This window comes from Pristiophorus japonicus, chromosome 17 (genome assembly GCF_044704955.1).
Source record: "Pristiophorus japonicus isolate sPriJap1 chromosome 17, sPriJap1.hap1, whole genome shotgun sequence".
NCBI lineage: Eukaryota > Metazoa > Chordata > Chondrichthyes > Pristiophoridae > Pristiophorus > Pristiophorus japonicus.
The window spans coordinates 10,904,341-10,928,250 of NC_091993.1; the positions used below are offsets into that span (position 1 = coordinate 10,904,341).

A 23,910-nucleotide genomic window follows, 5' to 3' on the forward strand; every position below is an offset into this window, starting at 1 on the left:
TTTTACCAAACTTTCTAAAACCTACATAAGGTAGGTTGTAATATCATACGCTCAATTATTAATCTCAGGAAGGTTGGGGGTTTCCAGGAATTATCGCACCAAATCACTTGATCCACATTGAGCAGGATATCGTTTCTCATTGAATTATAGGAATTCCTAGTGCATGTCCCAGTGTTGGTGTGGATAGAATCTCCGTAGCGCCGAGAAAACATCTGGCACTTTTGTTGAAGCTGGTGTACAAAAAGGCAGTTTTCATAATTATGATATTTTTATTGTATGTTAATTCTACAACCTGCTTGAGGGGTAGGGGTGGTGGGTTGAGCTCATTAAACACAGCTCACCAGGCTTCTGTGGAGCCATTATCATAATGATGTTGCAGGAAGCTGGCAATCTTCCCTTCCAACTGGGTCTGCTTTGCTGTGTGCTTTGCTTTGTTGTAGAAGAGGAAGCAAAAATATCACTATCAAATTACGTTGACAATCTCTTAACAGCAAAGCTCCTACATCTAGCTGCAGATGGAAGATTTCATGCATAAATTCTCAGTAACTGGGTACTGATCCAATCTAGTAAAGAAAGACTTGGATTTATATCGCGCTTTTCATGACCACCAGACTTCTCAAAGCGCTTTACAGCCAATGAAGTACTTTTTAAAAAAAAAAGTGTAGCCACTGTTGTAATGTGGGAAACGCGGCAGCCAATTTGCGCACAGCAAGCTCCCACAAACAGCATTGTGATAATGACCAGATAATCTGTTTTTTTTTTTGTTATGTTGATTGAGGGAGAAATATTGGCAGGCCCTTGCTTTCGTACGCCTCAGTAAATACGTTGACTATGACTTGGAGTTCAGGCTCTGTATGTGCACAGTTCCGCTCCGCTGGACAGGCCACATTGTTCGCATGCCAGACACGAGACTCCCAAAGCTCAACTCGGAACTCCTTCACGGTGGCAGAGGAAACGTTTCAAGGAAACCCTCAAAGCCTCCTTGATAAAGTGCAACATCCCCACTGACACCTGGTAGTCTCTGGCCAAAGACCGCCCTAAGTGGAGGAAGTGCATCCGGGACGGTGCTGAGACCTCGGGTCTCCTCGCCGAGAGCATGCAGAAACTAAGCACAGGCAGCGGAAAGAGCGTGCGGCAAACCAGTCCCACCCACCCCTTCCCTCAACGACTATCTGTCCCACCTGTGACAGGGACTGTGGTTCTCGTATTGGACAGTTCAGCCACCTAAGGACTCATGTTAAGAGTGGAAGCAAGTCTTCCTCGATTCCGAGGGACTGCCTATGATGATGATGATGCTGCTGATTGGTCAGGACACTGCTCTTCTTCAAAATAGTGCAGTGGGATCTTTTACGTCCACCTGAGAGGGTAGAAGGGGCCTCGGCTTAACGTCTCATCTCAAGGACGGCACCTCCGACAGTACAGCACTCCCTCAGTACTGCACTGGAGTGTCGGCCTAGATTTATGTGCTCAAGTTCCTGGAGTGGGACTTGAACCCACAACCTTCTGACTCAGAGGCAAGTGTGCTACCCACTGAGCCTCATAGTAGCATTTCTAATGCAGTCTTCGAGTACAAGCAATGATTTTCAATAATGAGGCATAGTCTATTGTATTGCCCTACTAATCCTAATAAGGAGTTAGACAGTTGAAAATAATCAATTGTGGAACAGCTACTATGAAATAGAAAAAAAAGTGAAGGCCGTTCTTGGATTTAACTTGTGTCAAACGGTGTCTAAATCCTTGCTGCACGACTCTCTTGAAAATCCAAGTTGCAGTGCTGCCAGTTATTCATGCAGTGCAGCTAAATCCTGCAGGATCTCCAGGAAACCGTTACTTCCAGCTTTCCCATCTGGAAGTCGTTCCCACCCCCCCACCCTGGTTTTCTTCATGGTGCTGAGTAAATATCAGTGCCAGCGTTTCAGGTCCATCAGTTCTGATGAAAGGTCATCGACCAGAAACGTTAACTCTCTGGCTCCACAGATGCTACCTGAACCTGCTGTGTGTTACCAGCATTTTCTGCCTTAATTTAAGAACTTTACTTGAACTCCATATCCTTTTTACATATGAATGTGGCCCTTTTGGTAGTTCAGTTGTTAAATGGATAGATGATGAGAGTTAAGCTCTTCATCATTTAATTATATCTTCAAAGATTAAGATTTTCACCACTGATGTTTTCCTCCAAAAATCTGTTTGTTTGCAGTTGAAGTTGCCCCATAACTAATTTAGTCCCACTGACCAAGATCTAGGGTCTAAGTTTCCCCAGGAGTTGCTCCTTTTTTTTTTGGAGCAACTTGATTTTTCTGGACTATTTTTTTAGTTGCAATTCTGGCCATTTAATTTGCGCCAGTGTAAGTGAGTTAGTTAGGTTTTTTTTAATTCAGTTTTTTTTCTAAAGGGGGCGTTCCCAGCCACTTACCCCTGTTTTAGGCGTTTGGCCAGCAAATAGTTGCACCAAACTAACTTTGGCCAACGTACGTTATCACTTCTGTCCGCACAGAAAAACCTTACCTGGAGTTAAGGAATCGGCGCAAGTAACTACATTTAAAGCACAACCAAGCACCAAACAAAAAATAATAAGCAATTAATTAACAAATAAAATAGAAGGAACCCTGCATCTAAAGCATCAAGACCAAAGTAATAAGCAATCATTAAATAATAAATAAAAAAATAGGAGTCCTGCACCTACAGCACCAAACTCAATCAGTAAATAACAAATAAAAAATAGAAGTCCTACCTTAGGGAATGCAGTGGGCCGCCGATGAGGGAGCCCATTCGGCCAGGGCTAGGGACGGTGTGCTTCGGGCCCCTCTCACACAGACTGCAGCGCGCGTTTACAGAAACGGCCTGCCAGGAGCTACTGCACATGCGCGCAGACTCTAGCGCGCATGTGCAGAGGTCCTGGCACTGTTTTCAGCGCTGGGACCTGGCTCCGCCCCCAATCCATTGGGCCACGCTGCGTCACGATGGAGGAGAGGCTGGGGAGCGACCAGAATACCGACTTCTTTTTTCGACGCGCTTGGAGACGGACAAAAACGGCACACCTCGGGTGAGGGCGGCAGAAAAGCAGGTTAGGGAAACTCTAGCCCCATATAACTAATCTGCCATGTATTTACTTCCTTCTATGTAATCTCAGTGTTGGCTCAGATTTTATCTCGCATCCCCTCTGCACCAGCACACTGCACCAAATTCATGGAGTGGAAGTTGAGCATGATAGACAAGATATGTAGTTGTTTTAAATTCAGTTTAGATACTTAATATATTTGTTTTAAATAATGTTTTATATTCCAGTGAGTACTATGGATTTAATCAGAAATAATTGCTGGGGATTATGAAGCTGTAATGTTGAATAAAACTGCTATTGTACTGATCAGAATTGATGGGGGTTCCAGTGAAGGCTCGTCGTGTTACTGCCATCTATTGGCTAAAGGTGGGATCTCTATTGCTGCACGTCTTTTAAAAAAAAATCACAGCAACAACCTGTATTTATATAGCGCCTTTAACATAGTAAAACATCCCAAGGTGCTTCACAGGAGTGTTATAAGACAAAAAAAAAATTTGATACCGAGCCACAAAAGAAGAAATTACAGCAGATGACCAAAAGCTTGGTCAGAGGTAGATTTTAAGGAGCGTCTTAAAGGAGGTAGAGAGGTTTAGGGAGGGAGTTCCAGAGCTTAGGGCCCAGGCGGCTGAAGGCACGGCCACCGATGGTTGAGCAGTTATAATCAGGGATTGTCAAGAGGACAGAATTTGAGGGACGCAGATATCTCGGGGGGGGGGGGGGGGGGGGGGGGGGCTGGTTGTGAGGCTGAAAGAGATTATAGAGATAGGGAGGGGCGAGGCCATGGAGGGATTTGTAAGTAAGGATGTGAATTTTGAAATTGAGGCGTTCAGCGAGCGCAGAGGTGATAGGTGAACGGGACTTGGTGCGAGTTAGGACGCGGGCTGATGAGTTTTGGATGCCCATTTTCTTGTTTGCCCATGCCCATGCCATTTAAAAAAAAAAAATGGGTAGATGACCAGTTTGGACGCTGTGCCTGTTACTAGGGGGTTCCTGAGAGCAACCCAAGGTTGCTGGTTTGGCAGTTTCTCACATGTGCAAAAACCAGAAAACAGGCACAACAATTTTGAAATTAGGCACCAGTATTTTTGAAAAGAACAAAGAGTATTTTCTAACACAAGATTGCTTAAGATCTCTCGGAGTAGAAATTCAATTACATTTTACCCAGTTTTCGGCATTCCTTGTAGCAATTTTGCAGTGGTACTTGCCGCGCAAGAAGTGCGTATGACATGTGGCAGCCGCCATATTGGTTAACGTATCCTTGGATATCACAGACGGCCGCCTGAAATGAATGCTAGCTCATTAAATTATATAAATAGGGGTGTAGCCCTTCAATTGGGACCCTTTTGGGGAAATTGGTGCCTGGGAACGTTTAATTTGATGATTCTTAAGCCCACCAAGAACCACATGGTGTGACCACTCAAGATGCTGTCTGCAGCAGTGGCATTTAAAGGGATACCCACCTCCATTACTGTAAGTCTCTGCATAGTCGTTTTTGACTGTTTAAGATTTTTGGAACCATTCTTTGGCTGAGTTTGGAAAGTCTTTAATATTAACCAGTTGTTGGGGGAGCTGACTTGGCTGCAGCTGTAATCTGTCACTTCACTGGCTGCAGGAATACTGGGAAAGATGGGAATCTTGCTGGGAATGCCATCGAGGCTGCCACACCAGTAGGAACAGCAGGGAAATGCAGCCAACTTGCACACACGAAAGTCCCACAAGCAGCGATGAGATAAATGACCAGTTAATCTGTTTAATGGTGTCAATTTGAGGAAGAAGTGTTGGTCAGGACACGGGGAGAATTCTCCTGCTCTTTGAATAGTGCCATGGGATCTTTTATGCCCATCTGAGAGGGTAGAAGGGGCCTTGGTTTAACATCTCATCGAAAGACAGCACCTCTGACACTCCCTCATTACTACACTGAAGTGTCAGTCTAGATTATGTGCTCATGTCTCTGGAGTGGGGCTTAGACCCACAACTTTCTGGCTCAGAGCCAAGAATGTTCCCACAGAGCTATGGCTGACCTTCAGGCATACTTACTTGGTTTTTAAACCTTTATTATCATGTGTCAGCTGTGGCTCAGTGGGTAGCACTCTCCCCTCTGAGTCAGAAGCTTGTGGGTTCAAGTCCCTCTCCAGGGACTTGAGCACAAAAACTAGGCTGGCACTTCAGTGCGGTGCTGAGGGAGTGCTGCACTGATGAAGGTGCTGTCTTTCGGATGAGATGTTAAACTGTGGCCCCATCTGGCCCCTCAAGTGGACGCAAAAGATCCCATGGCACTATTTTGAAGAAGAGCAGGGGAGTTATCCCCGGTGTCCTGGCTAATATTTATCCCTCAATCAACATAACAAAAACAGATTATCTGGTCATTATCACATTGCCGTTTGTGGGAGCTTGCTTGTGCGCAAATTGGCAGCCGCGTTTCCCACATTACAACAGTGACTACACTCCAAAGTACTTCATTGGCTGTACAGCGCTTTGAGACGTCCGGTGGTCATTAAAGGTGCTATATAAATCCACGTCTTTTATAAAGTGAAATCTGGGGGAAAACTTATTTTCTTCACATTTAAATGTACCTGCATAGCAATAATCACAAAAATAACTGAAGTTAAAATAATCTTCTTTCAAAACATAAAGTGCTGTAAATACACGCCAGGTCTGTATAACTCTGATTAGAGAAACCATAGCTTTGTTGTGCATGTCTAGGAATTTCTGTTTTTTGTTGAGATTTTCTGTATTTACAATATTTTTTTAATAACCTGTTGGATCAGATGCGGCAATTGCGAGAGGAGTTGGACGACTGTTACCATGAGCGAGATGAAGCAGTTCTGAAGTGCCAACAACTGAAGCAGAACGTCAGTGACCTAGAGCTCGACCTTGAAAGTAAAACTCATTTAAAAGATGATCGAGCGCGGCAGGTCAAGCAAATGGAGGTGAACAAAAATTAGTGAAAACTTAACATTTTACTCAGATTTTCATATCTGGAAAATCTCAATGCCACAAGGGGTCGCAGTGGTGTACCTGACTGTGCGGCCAATTTCAAAGCGGTCCAATAGGTCACTACAATCAAACGTTTAATTGACCTTCCTTAAACATGTTTTGCCTTCAAAGGGTAATTAAATATTTTTTGGTTTATTTATTTTTGTTAATGGCAGTTGGAAAAATAAAATCTGAATAGGCATTGATATTGAAATCCTAGAAAACCTGCTTATAATCAAACATAAAATGAAATGGTTCCAGTACTCTTGAATTCATAAACAAATAAAATGTTAATGTCATGCGACCTTTATATTTTTAGCAGCATGTTATGCAAATAGGCTTCCAGTAATTGAATAAAAACCTTCGCCTGTTTTTCAAAAACTAGAAGTCTCTGTGATGCAGTATTTGTTCAGCTATTCCGTACGTCTATTCTGAAGACTTTGAAACCATGTATTTGCACACTATGAGCCATTGTTGCAGCCTAATGCATCACACCTGTATAATATGTGGAAACAGTTTTATGAGAACAGTGGTTGTTATTTGCGAGCCCCTTTCCACTGGAACCTGATTTATGCTTGCAGGATAAATTGTCAGAGATGGAGATGGAGCTAGATGAAGAGAGAAGCAATTCAGACCTTCTGACAGATCACATCAGTAGAGACAGAGGACAGGTAACTAAGCCAGTTGTACTGACTAAATAATAGATTGGGCATTGTTGAAATAGATTGATTTGTTGAAATTGTTGCCCAATCTACAGTATAAGAATTTATCTCATAAAATGTACAATTACAATGCCAATCCAGGGAAAGTAAAATATGGACAAAATTAAATCAGCAGGATAGCATTTCCCCCTATAACGAATTGACAAAATAAGTGACACAATTTCAGGGCATTAATGTTGCTTCAGAGATCTAGAATGCCAACCACTAGATTGATTCCTGTGAACTATGCAGCACAACTTACTATTGTATATTTAAGTTGCATTGTATTTGGGATAATGTGTAGACTTGACTACATTGGCTTCCGATTAAGCAACGCCTCGATTATCAAAATTCTCATCCTTATTTTCAAATCCCTCCATGGCCTCGTCCCTCCCTATTTCTGTAATCTCCTCCAGCCCCACAATCCCTCGAGATGTCTGTGCTCCTCAAATACTGCCCTCCTGAGCACCCCTGATTTTAATCGCTCGACCATTGGTGGCCGTGCCTTCTGTTGCCTGGGCCCCAAGCTCTGGAGCTCCCTGCCTAAACCTGTGTGTGACTTGTTCAATAAATATTTACTGTTGTAGCAGGTAGAAGAGAAACGGATCTCCTGCCATTGGCCTCACTCATAAATATAAATGATCGCTCCTACCTCGTTCCGACCCATTTGTTTCTGGATTTTGTAAACTTTCACCAGGTTCACCAGCTGCACTTCTATCCTAATAAATGCAAGGACCCATCAAAAGCTGGTTAATAAAATACTCACTTAGGAGCATGTGTATGCCATTCAGCCCCTCAAGCCTGTTACGCCATTTAGTTAGATCACGATTGATCCTTATCTTAACTCCCATCTACCCGCCTGTGTTCCGTAACCCTTAATACCCTTGTTATTCTGCAAGCAAGTGGAGAAAACTGGGTCTCTGTGTTCTCAGTCTACTGTGTCCTTAGAGGGCAGCATTGTGTGAGGCCAAATAAATGGGGTGCAGATTGGTCGGTATTGCATTATACTGAAGCCAGATTTTTATTTGCAGCAAAGTAAAATAGTATGAACAGCAGAGTCAAACTCCTCATTTTCAGGTTCAATAGCCTTTTGGTTTTTTAAGTGTCATCTCAGATCATATCATTTTCGCACTTACCCAAGCTACCTTTTTTTAAAGTCATTCGCGGAATGTGGGCGTCGCTGGCAAGGCTAGCATTTATTGCTTGGCTATTGTATTAAGTCCTCCAGTAATAATAGGTTATTTATATGTTTGAATAAAGATGGTGTAAACCAATGTGAATTGGTAAAGAGGATAGCTGTCATTGATACCGTATCGGTTTCCGTTTGCAGTCCACTGGTGATGCAACAGTGAGTTGAAAGCTAAACATGTAGCTCCATTACAGTCTACTAGCAATCTCCATTTTCACTGACCGCTATTGTGTGGGAAGTTTCTACACATAGAAGTCTCTAAGCCAAAAATACTAACTAATTTCACCCAAATAATCTGTCTTAAGACTGAATTACTACTTAGCCTACAACATCAGAGCTATTTTGTTCCTATATATTATTTTGAAATACTATATATCAAAGACAAAACCATTTTTTCCACTTGTACAGAATGATCAAATTGGTTGGTTTTTTTTTTATAAAGTGAAGCCAGTATTTCTCCAACTGATTTCATGCATCATTTCAGAAATGTTCTCCCCTTTGATTAGTTGCCAAATCTCAGAGAAAAACATTCGCGAGCTACAGAATTTTACATCATGCTTCTGTCATTTGATCTTTCTGGCATGTGATTCAAAGAGTCCTTTTAATCTCCACCACCGATAGGTTTTAAATCGGGAGATTATAGGAAGGGATTTTTATTTTGCCTGACTTTGCATGTTGAGAGAATTCATGTTTTTGCTTCACGAAAATAACAATTCCTTTAAAATTGGATTGTACTTAATTTCCATTAAATTGTAAACTGAAGATTATTTTCCATCTTGCCTTGTATGAAGATTCTACTCATAACCAACTTATGTATTTTCTCCTAATGTCATCATTCTATTCAAAATGATCGCTTACTCATTTTTGATATTTACAATCTAAATATACTTTGTTGAAATTAGATGATTTCTCAACATTTTCTTGTTACGCCAATGTTCATCGGCTTCTTCTTTGTACTTTTTGTGATCCAAGCGTGGATATTCATGATCTATATTTGTCTTTACTGTGACTCAGGCTAGATTAGTTTTAAAATGGAAGTTACACCTTCATTGGAAAGCAGCCTGCCAGCTCAGTGCTTGCTTGTCGCGATGGTGCCCACTGAAACTGAGGGGACAGTGTATTTTGATATGCTAATACGTTAATGAAAAAGCTGTTAATTGTTGATGTCCCATTAGTATACTTCCTGATTATTATCTGTATCGTGTTACCCAGCAGGTAATATATGTTAGACATTAGCTTATCACCTTACATAAGGCCCAAGTTTCCACATGATTTGCGCCTGATTTTTAGGAGCAACTGGTGGAGAACGGACTATCTTAGAAATCGCAATTCTCCACATTTTTTTTCTGCAGTTCTAGTGAGGTAGAACAGTTCTACTTTAGAACAGAATTTTTTCTTCAAAAGGGGGCGTGTCCGGCCACTGACGCCTGTTTTCAAAGTTTCCACAGTGAAAACGTACTCCAAACTAAAGTAGAATGGAGCAAGTGAAGATTTTTGTAGAACTGAAAAAACCTGTTCTACACATTAAAAAAATCAGGCGCAGATTACAAATTAGGCGTCCAGAACGAGGTGGGGGGGGGGAAGAGAACTCATTAAATTCTACAATCAATCCTTATTTATACTTCTACAAATATTATACAAATAAATCCAACCTGAATAAACATTTATAAGCAAAGAAAAGATTAAATAAACCATCTTCCTACCTGTGTGAAAGTGCTTCAGCCATCGTTCGAAGGAGACAGCGGTTTGTTGCTGCGCAGGGGAGGGAGGGGAAGGAGACAGCGGCTTGTTGCTGCGCAGGGGAGGGAGGGGAAGGAGACAGCGGTTTGTTGCTGCGCAGGGGAGGGAGGGGAGGGAGACAGCGGCTTGTTGCTGCGCAGGGGAGGGAGGGGAAGGAGACAGCGGCTTGTTGCTGCGCAGGGGAGGGAGGGGAAGGAGACAGTGAGAAGGGAAGCCTCAGTGCTGATGGCAATGTGGTTTTATTAAAAAATGTTCAAAAATTAAACAGCTACAAAGAACTACAAAAATGGCCGAGTGCCAATGTTTCTTTTCACACTGAGCATGCGCGAACGCTCCAACGCGCACGCGCAGCGTTGCCGGCAGGAAAAAAACTAATTTAAATAGTACCCGCCCCCTCCCACTTACAAAATCGGTGCGAGTGTAAGCTCCGCCCCCCTGGGCGCCGCGCCAAACAGACAAGGAGCTGCAAAGCGCTCGAGAATAGCGCGTTTTTTTTCTGGCGCCGTTTTAGGCGTGAAAAACGGGCACCCAGCTCGGAGGGGTGCCCGTTTTTTATCCTGTGGAAACTTGGGCCCCTAGAATTTACATTGGATTTTACTGCACAGAAACAGGCCATTCAGCCCAACAGGTCTGTGTCCGTGTTTATGATCCACACGAGCCTCCTCCCACCCTATTTCATCTCACCCCATCCAACATATACCTCTTTTCCTTTCTCCCTCATGTACTTAGCAAGTTTTCCTTTAATACATCTATGCTATTCGCCTCAAACACGCCGTGTGGTAGCGGGTTTCACATTCAGCATTGTTAGAGGTGCCGTCTTTCAAATGAGACGTTAAACTGGGGCCCTGTCTGCCTGCCCGTATAGATGTAAAATATCCCATTGCACTATACGAAGAGTATTCTGGTGTTCTGCACAACATTTATCCCTCAAGCAACATCACCAAAAACAGATTAAAGCTGGTCATTATCTCATTGCTGTTTGTAGGACCTTGCTGTGCGCACATTGGCTGGCATATCTGCTACATAACAGTGACTACACATCAAAGCTATTCATTGGCAATAAAGTACTGATGACATCATGAGGACGAAGAAAGATGCTATCGAGATGTACTTCATTTTTCTTTTCATTGTCTTTATTCGTTCTCTGAAAAGCACGAGTTTTCTTTTAGTTTCTGCAAGGAAGTTCTCGAAGGACTTCATCTGGCAGGTTTGTTTAGTCCTTCCTAAGCTGGCTCCAGACTACTGTGATTTTTGACTGCTTTAAATATTTGCTGCTTGCTTTTACAAATAACTTTATCTGTGAATAAACCTGTTTAATTGTGAAAGTGTCTGGTATGGCTGATATTAACCGTCTTTTGAAGTGATGTGAGATGCAGTGGAAGTTGGACGTACTATCCAGTAGAACCTGGAGCACGATAATCCAGGTTACTTTAAGCAGAATGTTGTGTCTTGGTTCAGAGGGATCAAGGATTCAGAGTGGGCATTTTCTTTGTTGAGCGTGAGAAAAAGTATCTGAAGTGAGCTTGAAATCAGAACTCCTTGTCCTAAATTCCGTGCCAGTATAAGGAAGACTTGCATTTATATAGTGTCTTTCACATCTTCAGGATGTTCCAAAGCGTTTTACAGCCAATGACATAGTTTTTGTAGTGAAATCACTGTTGTAATGTAGGAAACATGGCCGCCATATTGCACACACCAAGGTATGCCAGGTGGAATTTGGTAGATTTTTCACATCTAAGGACTTGTGCAAAAACTCAAATGTTAAAGTTTTTTTCCCTCACAATACTAAATTCAGTAAGTTAACTACAGAATATGACTTTTTTTGCACAGATTGTAATTCTGATGTTGGGGAAAACTAATTACATTGATTATTTAAACCCCATATGTAATGCGCCTTCAAGGTTGGCTGAAAGTAACAGCCTATTTTTTTAGTAAAGAAAACCGCTACACTAATTTCACTTAACTTCCTTCTGATTGAGAATTTCCAATAGTGCTTGTTGGATGATTTAGAATTTATATCCGGTGAGAACCTGAACCACATGCAAGCAGGAAGGTCTGAATTACCATCCTCTGTGTGCACTGAGGTAACTGATTTCAGCTGAGCCAGCAGGAAGATGGGCTGTTGATCACTATCCAGTGATCCCTGCTGAAAATGCACTTGTGTGGACATTGGGTGAGATCAGAATTGGGCTTGGCTACACTGCTCCCATGATAAACGTCAGGGCTCACACATGAGTAGCGGTCACCTCGATGAGGTACCCCAAGATGGCTGGCACTCTGGGAACACCATCATAGTAAGAATGGAAAACAATTCTCTCGGCTCAGTGCATGGATGTGATGTCAACCCGACCCCTCCCAGATCGCACAAACACGAGAAATCTCGGCACACAAGACATTAAGTGATGGTCCAGAATACTTGACAAGGTTTCTGATTTTCTGATTACATACTATTTTTGTTAAGTGACATTGACTTGCTTTTAAAGTTGGCCTAAACAATGTATTCAGCCGGCTGTGTCTGAGATTCAAATTTGCAGAAGTGACATTTGATCTTTAGAGAACATAAAAGCACTCGTGAATTTGTTTGTTCAGTTTAGACTACAACATTTTTTATCCTTTTTTTTGTTTTGCTAATGAAACCATGTTGTTTTTATTATGAGTACACTGAGTATAAGTTACTCTTACTGGACAAGTCTTTCTCCCTCACCATTGTCCCACACTTCATCCCTTCACATCTTCTATCACTCTTTCTCTAACACACACACTTTCATGCTCGTGTTTTCGCTCCCTCCGTCTCCACCCATACATACTATCTTGCCCACACGGCAGCTCCTTCATATATTCATACTCACCCCTTTACAGTTTGGAGAACTGGGGGAAATCCTTCAGTTCTCCTTCCCCTCCCCCACACTTGGCATCTTGTTGCCAACCTGGTATCACTCATTAATATGAAAAAGATCCAGCATTGCACTCTGTTCTTGATGCTGTGAGATGTAAGGACGTTACCACGGCAATGGTGAAGTGAAGGGAAGATAAGCTTGCCTTACAGTTACCATCACTGGTGCCGCCTGATGAGATCCCTGCTGATTACTGTGCACCTGCTACACTGCACTGACACCAGGTGTTGGAGGCAGCTAAATTAGAGTGTGGAAATGAGGTCCCACTAGCCCCAACAAAAAATAAAATGTCATTAGCTTTGCCTGGTTTAAGCTTGTTCCGTTGTGCTGACTCGGGTCCCTGTAGCATTTATCGGCACAGTGATTATACAGAGGCACAGCAGAATAAATAAGCTCAGAGGAGAGCTAATCAGTTTATGCAAGAAAGGAAGTAAATGCTAACATTCAAATCCTAACAACTGGCATGACCTTCAGATTGTGGGATGCATTCTTGTTCTTGCAAAATGAAATGTCTCCAGTGTATGCTGCAGGACTGTATTTGTTTTCTTTATATTCCAAATCTAAAAGGATAATTACAGTGCCCACTCATTTGGTATTCAATTTTTATTGCATTCTGACACTTAATCATTTTTTAATTTTGGATAAACATGGTCTCTGGGCACATTATTTGTTTGGATTGCTTTCACTGGATTCTTAATGACTGACATTTCAATTGACCTTGTCATTGTATGGTGTGATTAGGCCACAGTATGTTTACCTCAGTGATGTCAACATGTGAATATGTCTTGGTAATTGATGCACATTTATGTGTAAAGTTTGTATTTTTAACAAGAAATGGCATATACTGATTGCTCTTCTAAGATGGACATTTAAGAATATTGTTGACGCATCGCACGAGGCAGCTCAAGACGATAAATACATCACTTCATAGTCTCAGGACAAAAGTTAACAGCTGCACAAAAGCTCTACTATCCTGAATGGACACTGGAACACACAGTCGTCAAAGACAAGTTTCGATAATATTCGTACAGATCAAGTTTTCCTCAGAAAAAAATTGACCGTATAACGGGACGTACTGATCATAACACACCAGTTGCAGCATATTTTTAAACTGTGTGTGTGCCTGTTTGAATTTTGTACTGATTGAGGTGAAGAATGAAATGTCCCAGTTAGTATTCTGACAGGACCAGCACACACAGGTATAATGTGAAGCACAGGCATTTTAGTTTAGTACTGAGGGAGTGCTGCATTGTTAGAGATGCTGGCTTTCGGATGAGACATTAAACCGAGGCTCCGTCTACCTGCTCAGGCGGATGTAAAAGATCACGTGGCACTATTTCAAAGAAGAGCTAAGAAGTTATTCTCGTTGTCTTGGCCAATATTTTAACACTCAACCAACATCACTAAAACAGATTGTTTGGTCTTTATCACACTGGGATCTTGCTCTGTGCAAATTGGCTGCCACATTTCCTACATTACAACAGTGACTACACCTCAGAAGTACTTAATTGGCTGTAAAGCGCTTTGGGATGTTGTGAAAGCACTGTAGAAATGCAAGTCTCTCTTTCTCCTTGCTTTCGAGAGTCATAATTTAAACTTGTGAAATATTAATTGTGATCAAAGATTAGATATCAGATATTTTTCACATAAAGGATGATAAATTTTGAACAATCATGCAAGATTCTAGAGTTGTCATGATTAGGTATTCAAAGCACAATCAATTGCTAGCTGGAGAGAGTTATAGAGGAATGAGCTTCAGTGAGCCAAATGGCCTTTTTTGTACTTGATTTTTCTCATGTTATCTTGGGGTATTATTCCCTCTTCTACTTCACTTCACATTTTGAAGTGAAACAAGATTTTCATGTTGGCACTAAGTATACTAGCCTTCTACATTCAGGAAACCGAATACTTCTGCAAAACTAGACAATTTTTTTTAATGAAACATGGACCTTGTTTGATCGGCTCCAAACAAAGACAAGCAAAATAGCCAATGGAGTACATTTATCCTTTGCACATGTTGCAAATAGGAATTAAAAGAGAAAGACCTGTTACCTACCTAGTGGAATTTTCATTTCTAAGATGGGAAAACATCCTTGACATACCTTTGGCTCCTTTCATCCTGAAACTTATCTATATAATTAATTGTTAACCTACAAAAAAATAATTACAAAACTGATTGTGTGAATGAGGGTGACTAATCCCAAGAGGCTACACATTTTCTGCAGCATGGGAACCAGAATACTTCTGCAAAACTAGACAATTTTTTTAATGAAACATGGACCTTGTTTGATCGGCTCCAAACAAAGACAAGCAAAATAGCCAATGGAGAACAGAGCTTATTGTGTTGGTATGTACAGGCTGCTTTGCACTTGAAGAATTGGTTTCTATCGATTTACCTGTTTTTCACAACAGTGTGTAAGAAGTAAGTTAGCAAGACAAGTAAACATTCCATTCATTACAACAAATCCCCAGAACAGAAGCTTGCAAATAATTAACACGTTTTAGTTTACTCACTGCTAAATCAGTTCTGGCTGTATTTACCCTAGATCTCTTGGAAGATCTCGCCATATAATTTCTGAAATCGAAAATAGGTGTCTCCAATTATAACATCCATCTTGTATTGTATTGTGATCAAGTGACAGATTAGGGGCTTGGGGGATGGGGGGGGGGGGGGGCGCGGCGGGGGTGGGGGGCATGGTTAAGGTTGGGTTCTGGCTCATCTTAATTGGTGGGGGTGTTTTCATGCATGAAAACCATAGCTGAAATGGATCCTAATCAGGGTCTGGGATGTAAAAGGTTTTCATTACTTGAGAGATACATTTCTGGATCTACTGAAGGGGATAATTCATTCCAGACATCGAGGAAGTTGGACTCCAAATAAAAAAACCTATTCTATTAAATATTGCAAAGTAATGGATGAAATGGATCAGAATAAAAAAGGAATTCAGCAGTGTATGGTATTAAAGCAAAGAACCATAGTAGCAAGAAACAGACTGTGCTTTGAAATAAATGTGGTAATAATGAGGTTTTTTAAATTACAATTAAACGATAAGTAAACTGTGAGAACTATAAGAATAAATAGTTCAGGGATATAGATGCTTGGGACATATACTGCCTGCTGTAGAGTCATCCTACTCCTGTTAGTATCTGGTTTGGATGTTTTAGACTGGTCTCGCAATTACATTTCCAAGACTATTACAGCAACATTTTAAATGCTGCCTTAAAAAATAAAAGGTGAAATGATTTAGTAAATGTTGATATAAAAACAAATATAATAATGGTGTCTTTCGCATGAGACATTAAACCAAGGTCCTGTCTGCTCTCTTAGGTGGATGTAAAAGATCCCATGGCACTATTTCGAAGAAGAGCAGAGGAGTTATCCCCGCTATCCTGGCCAATATTTATCCCTCAATCAATGTAACAAAAAACAACTATCTGGTCATTATCACATTGCTGTCCATGGGAGTTTGCTGTGCACAAATTGACTGCTGTGTTTCCCACATTAGTATAATGACTACACTCCAAATGTACTTCATTGGCTATGAAGCTCTTTGAGACGTCCGGTGGTCATGAAAGGCGCTATATAAATGCAAGTCTTTCTTTTTTTTTAATGCAGTAATAGTATGTTTTAAGTCAACAACCAGCAAATAACTTTTCAGTGTGAGTTAAAATATATGAAATGGCAAGGCACAGGTATGTGTTTTTATTTTACAAGGAAGTTTTAATTATTTAAAATCAAGTTTGCAATCTCGTCGTTCTGTGGATCGTCAAACAGTCCAGTCCATTCGTGTTCTGTTACAGTTGACTATGTATAAGGGCACTGAGAGTAGATCTTCAGGCTATCCTCCCAATCAACGAAAGCACAGTTTTTAGAAAAGGGATAAATTTTGTTAGCCTGAAGTTACTTTTTAGTTTTATAATTGTTATTAGCATTAACCTCTGCACATAAATACATCCTCAGTAAAGTAGAGGGTACTAGAATAGCAGACTGGATATAAGCAAAGTTTGTTTGCAGCCAAATAATTCATGTTGACAGCAAATTCTGGACACACTATGCATGTGTCTGTCATGTGTTCCAATTTCCAAGAATACCTTAAACAGCACTTAAGAAATAACGCATTGTTACTTACTCAGTTTTGTTAGCAGAATTTATGGCCTTGTTGAAAACTGGTATGCAACAGAACAGTTCAACAGGACTAATTTAAAAGGTGACAGCCTCCAATTACCATATACTGAGTACTTGAGTGGTGCCCCATTTGGCAGGACACTATAGCCAGCCATGCCTAATTCTTAACTTTTTAAAAACATTTTTGGCAGACATGTAAAATTTGCCTAGCAATTATTTGTAGGTCTGGTACAGTATGATATTAGCATACGGAAATGATGGGAAGGAAAAGAATATCTGGTTCATCAAGCTTGCCCTATACATGCCTGAAGTATCATGTTTAAACACTCCCTACTGACCAGCAACAATGTAATCTCCTGGGAGAGGCAAAAAAGCAGATAAAACCTCACAGCCAATTAGAAGGGAAAAATCTGGAAAATTCCTCTCCTACCTTGGATGATCGAAACTAGTCCAGGAGACCACATTGACAAGTCCTATAATTACCTGGTATTTCACCTATCTTGTATAAGATGTGATCTCTATCGCAGCCAGGAACTGACCCGGCTGTCATTTGAAGGTATGCAGAGAGTCAGCACTTGTTGCATATTCATAGAAAATAGGTGTAGGAGTAGGCCATTCGGCCCTTCGGGCCTGTACCACCATTCAATAAGATCATGGCTGATCATTCACCTCAGTACCCCTTTCCTGCTTTCTCTCCATAACCCTTGATCACTTTAGCCGTAAGGGCCATATCTAACTCCCTCTCAAATATAGCCAATGAACTGGCATCAAGAACTCTCTGCGGTAGGGAATTCCACAGGTTAACAACTCTCTGAGTGAAGAAGTTTCCCCTCATCTCAGTCCTAAATGGCTTACCCCTTATCCTAAGGTTATGTCCCCTGGTTCTGGACTTCCCAAACATCGGGAACATTCTTCCTGCATCTAACTTGTCCAGTCCCCCGTCAGAATTTTATGTTTCTATGCGATCCCCTCTCATCCTTCTAAACTCCGGTGAATACAGGCCCAGTCGATCCAGTCTCTCTTCATATGTCAGTCTTGCCATCCCGTGAATCAGTCTGGTGAACCTTCGCTGCACTCACTCAATAGCAAGAACGTCCTTCCTCAGATTAGGAGACCAAAACTGAACACAATATTCCAGGTGAGGCCTCACTAAGGCCCTGTACAACTGCAGTAAGACCTCCCTGCTCCTATACTCAAATCCCCAAGCTATGAAGGCCAACTTCACCGCCTGCTGTACCTGCATGCCAACTTTCAATGACTGATGTACCATGACACCCAGGTCTCGTTGCACTTCCCCTTTTCCTAATCTGCTGCCATTCAGATACACCAAAGTGGATAACCTCACATTTATCCACATTATACTGCATCTGCCATGCGTTTGCCCACTCACCTAACCTGGCCAAGTCACCCTGCAACCTTTTAGTGTCCTCCTCACAGCTCTTACCACCACCCAGCTTAGTGTCATCTGCAAACTTGGAGATATTACACTCAATTCCCTCATCCAAATCATTAATGTATATTGTAAATAGCTGAGGTCCCAGCACTGAGCCCTGAGGCACCCCACTAGTCACTGCCTGCCATTCTGAAAAGGACCCGTTTATCCCGACTCTCTGCTTCCTGTCTGTCAACCAGTTCTCTATCCACGTCAGTGCACTACCCCCAATACCATGTGCTTTCATTTTGCACACCAATCTCTTATGTGGGACCTTGTCAAAAGCCTTTTGAAAGTCCAAATCCACCACATCCACTAGTTCTCCCTTGTCCACTCTACCAGTTACATCCTCAAAATTCTAGAAGATTTGTCAAGCCGAATTTCCCTTTCATAAATCCATGCTGACTTGGACCGATCCTGTCACTGCTTTCCAAATGTGCTGCTATTTCATCTTTAATAATTGATTCCAACATTTTCCCCACTACCCATGTCAGACTAACCGGTCTATAATTACCCGTTTTCTCTCTCCCTCCTTTCTTTAAAAAGTGGTGTTACATTAGCTACCCTCCAGTCCATAGGAACTGATCCAGAGTCGATAGACTGTTGGAAAATGATCACCAATGCATCCACTATTTCTAGTGTTACTTCGTTAAGTACTCTGGGATGCAGACCAACAGGCCCCGGGGATTTATCGGCCTTCAATCCCATCAATTTCCCTAACACAATTTCCCGCCTAATAAGGATTTCCTTCAGTTCCTCCTTCTCACGAGACCCTCGGTCCCCTAGTATTTCCGGAAGGTTATTTGTGTCTTCCTTCGTGAAGACAGAACCAAAGTATTTGTTCAGTTGGTCAGCCATTTCTTTGTTCCCCATTACAAATTCACCTGAATCTGACTGCAAGGGACCTACATTTGTTTTCACTAATCTTTTTCTCTTCACATATCTATAGAAGCTTTTGCAGTCAGTTTTTATGTTCCCAGCAAGCTTCCTCTCATACTCTATTTCCCCCCTCCTAATTAAACCCTTTGTCCTCCTCTGCTGTATTATAAAATTCTCCCAGTCCTCAGGTTTGCTGCTTTTTCTGGCCAATTTTTATGCCTCTTCCTTGGATTTAACACTATCCTTAATTTCCCTTGTAAGCCACGGTTGAGCCACCTTCCCCTTTTTATTTTTACTCCAGACAGGAATGTACAATTGTTGAAGTTCATCCATGTGATCTTTAAATGTTTGCCATTGCCTATCCACCGTCAACCCTTTAAGTAACATTTTCCAGTCTATTCTAGCCAATTCACGTCTCATACCATTGATGTTACCTTTCCTTAAGTTTATGACCATTGTCTCTGAATTAACTGTGTCACTCTCCATCTTAATAAAGAATTCTACCATATTATGGTCACTCTTCCCCAAGGGACCTTGCACAACAAGATTGCTAATTAGCCTTTTCTCATTACACATCACCCAGTCTAGGATGGCCAGTCCTCTAGTTGGTTCCTCGGCATATTGGTCTGGAAAACCATTCCTAAAACAGCACCACCTCCACCGCATTGCTACCATTTTCGTTAGCCCAATCAATATGTAGATTAAAGTCGCCCATGATAACTGCTGTACCTTTATTGCATGCATCCCTAATTTCTTGTTTGATGCTGTCCCCAACCTCACTACTACTGTTTGATGGTCTGTACACAACTCCCACTAGCGTTTTCTGCCTTTTGGTATTCCGTAGCTCCACCCATACTGATTCCACATCATCCAAGCTAATGTCCTTCCTTAGTATTGCATTAATTTCCTCTTTAACCAGCAATGCCACCCTACCTCCTTTTCCTTTCTGTCTACCCTTCCTAAATGTTGAATACCCCTGGATGTTGAGTTCCCAGCCTTGGTCCCCCTGGAGCCATGTCTCCAAGATGCCAGTTACATCATATCCGTTAACTGCCATCTGCACAGTTAATTTGTCCACCTTATTCCAAATATTCCTCGCATTGAAGCGCAGAGCATTCAGGCTTGTCTTTTTAACACACTTTGGAATTTTGCTGTAATGTGGCCCTTTTTGCTTTTTGCCTTAGGTTTCTCTGCGCTCCACTTTTACTTTTCTTCTTTCTATCTTTTGCTTCTGCCCCCATTCTACTTCCCTCTGTCCCCCTGCATAGGCTCCCATCCCCCTGCCATATTAGTTTAAACCCTCTCCAACAGCACTAACAAGCACTCCCCCTAGGACATTGGTTCCGGTGCTGCCCAGGTGCAGACCGTCCGGTTTGTACTGGTCCCACCTCCCCCAGAACCGGTTCCAATGTCCCAGGAATTTGAATCCCTCCCTTCTGCACCACTCCTCAAGCCACGTATTCATCTGAGCTATCCTGCGATTCCTACTCTGACTAGCGCGAGGCACTGGTAGCAATCCTGAGATTACTACTTTTGAGGTCCTACTTTTTAATTTCGCTCCTAGCTCCCTAAATTCATCTTGTAGGACCTCACCCCATTTTTTTACCTATATTGTTGGTACCTATATGCACCACGACAACTGGCTGTTCACCCTCCCCCTTCAAAATACCCTGCACCCGCTCCGAGACATCCTTGACCCTTGCGCCAGGGAGGCAACATATCATCCTGGAGTCTCAGTTGTGGCCACAGAAATGTCTATCTATTCCCCTTACAATAGAGTCCTCTACCACTATAACTTTCCCACTCTTTTTCCTGCCCACCTGTGCAGCAGAGCCACCCACGGTGCCATGAACTTGGCTGCTGCTGCTCTCCTCTGATGAGTCATCCCCCTCAACAGTACCCAAAGCGGTGTATCTGTTTTGCAGGGGGATGACCGCAGGGGACCCCTGCACTATCTTTCTTCCACTGCTCTTCCTGTTGGTCACCCATCCCCTATCTGGCTGTCTACCCTTTACCTGCGGTGTGGCCAACTCGCTAAACGTGCTATTCACGATATCCTCAGCATCGTGGATGCTCCAGAGTAAATCCACCCACAGCTCCAGTGCTGCAATAATGCGGTCTGTCAGGTGCTGTAGGCGAATGCACTTCCCGCATATGTAGTCGTCAGGGACACTGGAAACATCCCTGACTTCCCACATAGCACAGGAGGAGCATAACACATGTCCGAGCTCTCCTGCCATGACTTAACCCTTAGATTAACTTAATTTGGCAACAACAATGCTAAAAGGTTACTTACTGATAAAGAAAAGAAAAAGAAAAACTACTCACCAATCACTTACCCCCTTGGCTGTGACGCCACCCTTCTATTTCTTTCTACTTTTTTGCCTTCACTCCCTGGAGCTGCACCATTTGGCCTTTTATAGGCCTCCCCATGCTGCCGCTCTGCCTCCTCGAACTCCCGCTGGCTGCATATTATTACATAGGTCTAACTGCCTAACATCTAACCTAGCTCTACTCATGCGTAAAATATACACGTGACCACTGGTCTTTCCGATCTGTCAGTAGGAACACAATCTTATCCTTTAGCTATTTTATATACATTTATCAGAGCACCTGAAGTCTACGCATCTGAAACCCTCATCCATGCTTTTGTCACTTACAGACTTGGTTGATCTCCCTTCTTCCATCCTCTGTAAACTTCAGCTCATCCAAAACTCTGCTTCACGTGTCCTAACTCGCACCAAATCACATTCACCCATCACGCCTGTGCTCGTCTGACCTACATTGGCTCCCGGTCCAGCAATGCCTCAATTTTAAAATCCTCATCCTTGTGTTCAAATCGCTCCATGGCCTCATCCCTCCCTATCACTGTAACCTCCTCCCGTTCTACAATCCACCAAGAAATTTGCGTTCCTCCAATTCTGGCCTCTTCGCCCCCACCATCAGCAGCTGTGTCTTCAGCTATCTAGATCCTAAGCTTTGGAATTCCCTCCCTAAACCGCTCCGCCTCTCCACCGCTCCTATTTAAGACACTCCTTAAAATCTACCTCTTTGACCAAGCTTTTGGTCACCTGTCTTAATATCTCCTTGTGTGGCTCGGTGTCAAACTTTGTCGGATAATGCTCCTGTGAAGCACCTTGGGGTGTTATCCTACATTACGGAAGCTATATAAATGCAAGTTGTTGTTGTACCATAAATGGGCCCATCTTTTTAAGCCTATCTGAATAACTCAAGGTTGTTGGGAATCAATCTTATGGCCCCATATGAGGAGACTAATTTGATTTGATATATATCAATTATCATAATCCATTGATCACAGGTTTGTGGAATTCCTTTTATCCTGTTATTCTGAAGCAGTTCTAATGGCTCATTTAATAAGTTCAATGTGGCATTGAGCAGTGCAAAGCAGGAAGGTCCCAATCCAATTCCAGTGTTGCAATTCCGACAAACTCTCTCGAAATACTTTACTTGCACTGACTGCAAAAGGCAGTTTCCAAAAGCATATCCACACATCTTAGAAATTGAAACTGAACCCAATACTTGCAGTATGGCTCAAGCCTAACATCCTGCCTTTTTATCCAGTAAATGCCGAAGATACGATTGAAGCAAAGTGATTTAAGACTGTTTTTGAAAGGGGGAGGTGGCAGAGTGGTAAGGAAGAAATAGTTATGTGACGGCAAGCGTGGGTTTTGAAAGCTAGAAGGTTGTTAGAAGAAGGAAACACTGAGGGCAAGTAGTTCCACTGCTTTGTAAATGCACTTATATAGACCAAACAGCATATAAATTTATTCTATGTGAGAGAACCGCTGTTGAAAATTATTGATGCCTGGTTAATTAAAATCTCCCTCTTAAAGGAAGAAGACTGAGGGGCAAATCCCGAGCTCTCAGCAGGGAGCAGATAGCCTACGATTTTTCATCCATAATTTTAATGGCCTAAAATCATGGGCTGTGCTGGAATTTAATATAAATGCTATTGTTACTAATATTGTACATGCAGTTACAACTAAACTGAAGGAATGTTACTTGAGAATGCTGTATCAAATTGAGTATTTACAATACTAGGCAAGTTTTGCCAAACAATTCCAGTCCAGGCTGCAATATAAGTTTCTATCAACCTCAGGACAAGATTTTAATCTGTAATCATTTGTTCCAGATGTTAATTCACTTCTAAAATCAACTCTCTGGTCTTTCAGTTCCGATATTCTAACAATGAATTTTAGAAGTTTACAAGCTGTTTCCTATTAGTCCGAACACCAAGCAATTGTTTCTTTTGGAGGATGGTTATTTTATTTTTTCATTTTTGGCTTTCATTCTTTGCACACAATCATCATCGGTTGAGAATTTCTTGTAGAAATGTTCCTTTGGCCTGATAGCAGTAAGACCATTTTACTTATGGCGCATTCATTTTTAATTATATCCAAGCTATTCCTTTACTTCCCAAAGAACAGTTCCAATGCCTGCTTTTAGGGGCTTTGTTCTGCAACTTTGGTCCCGTGCAGAAACACTCCATCCTGCGTCAGGCAGAATTTGAAATTCACATCAGCAACAACCCAAGTGGAGTGGGTGAGGACCCATCATGGGGCTGTATGTCATCCTGTATTGACTTCGAAAATGTAATTGAGTAGAAAGTGATCAGAGTCAAAAGTTTAGAATAATAAAAGTAGAATATAACTCATTAGGACGGAGGAAAAAAACACGAGACTAAATGCCATGAATTTCCTCAAGTCTTCTCCTCTTCCACCATCATAACAGATAGTCTATTAATGTTGGTTGAGGGACAAACATTGACCAGGAGACTGGAAGACTCTCCTGCTCTTCAAATCGTGCCATGGGATCCTTTTTGTCCTCCTGAGAGGGTAGACAAAGCCTTGATTTAACATCTCATCCTAAAGATGGTACCTCTGAACCTCCCTTA

General features: G+C 42.0%; 1 protein-coding gene across 3 annotated transcripts in view; it reads left to right on the forward strand.

The window, feature by feature from the left end:
* cgnl1 (cingulin-like 1) overlaps positions 1-23,910 on the forward strand; it is a 168,672-nt gene that overhangs the window by 133,212 nt on the left and 11,550 nt on the right. For all 3 annotated transcript variants that reach the window (XM_070858356.1, XM_070858358.1, XM_070858357.1), the window contains 2 exons: positions 5,827-5,988; positions 6,616-6,705. In XM_070858356.1, the coding sequence (XP_070714457.1) occupies positions 5,827-5,988; positions 6,616-6,705 (252 nt within the window). The remainder of the gene's footprint in view (positions 1-5,826; positions 5,989-6,615; positions 6,706-23,910) is intronic.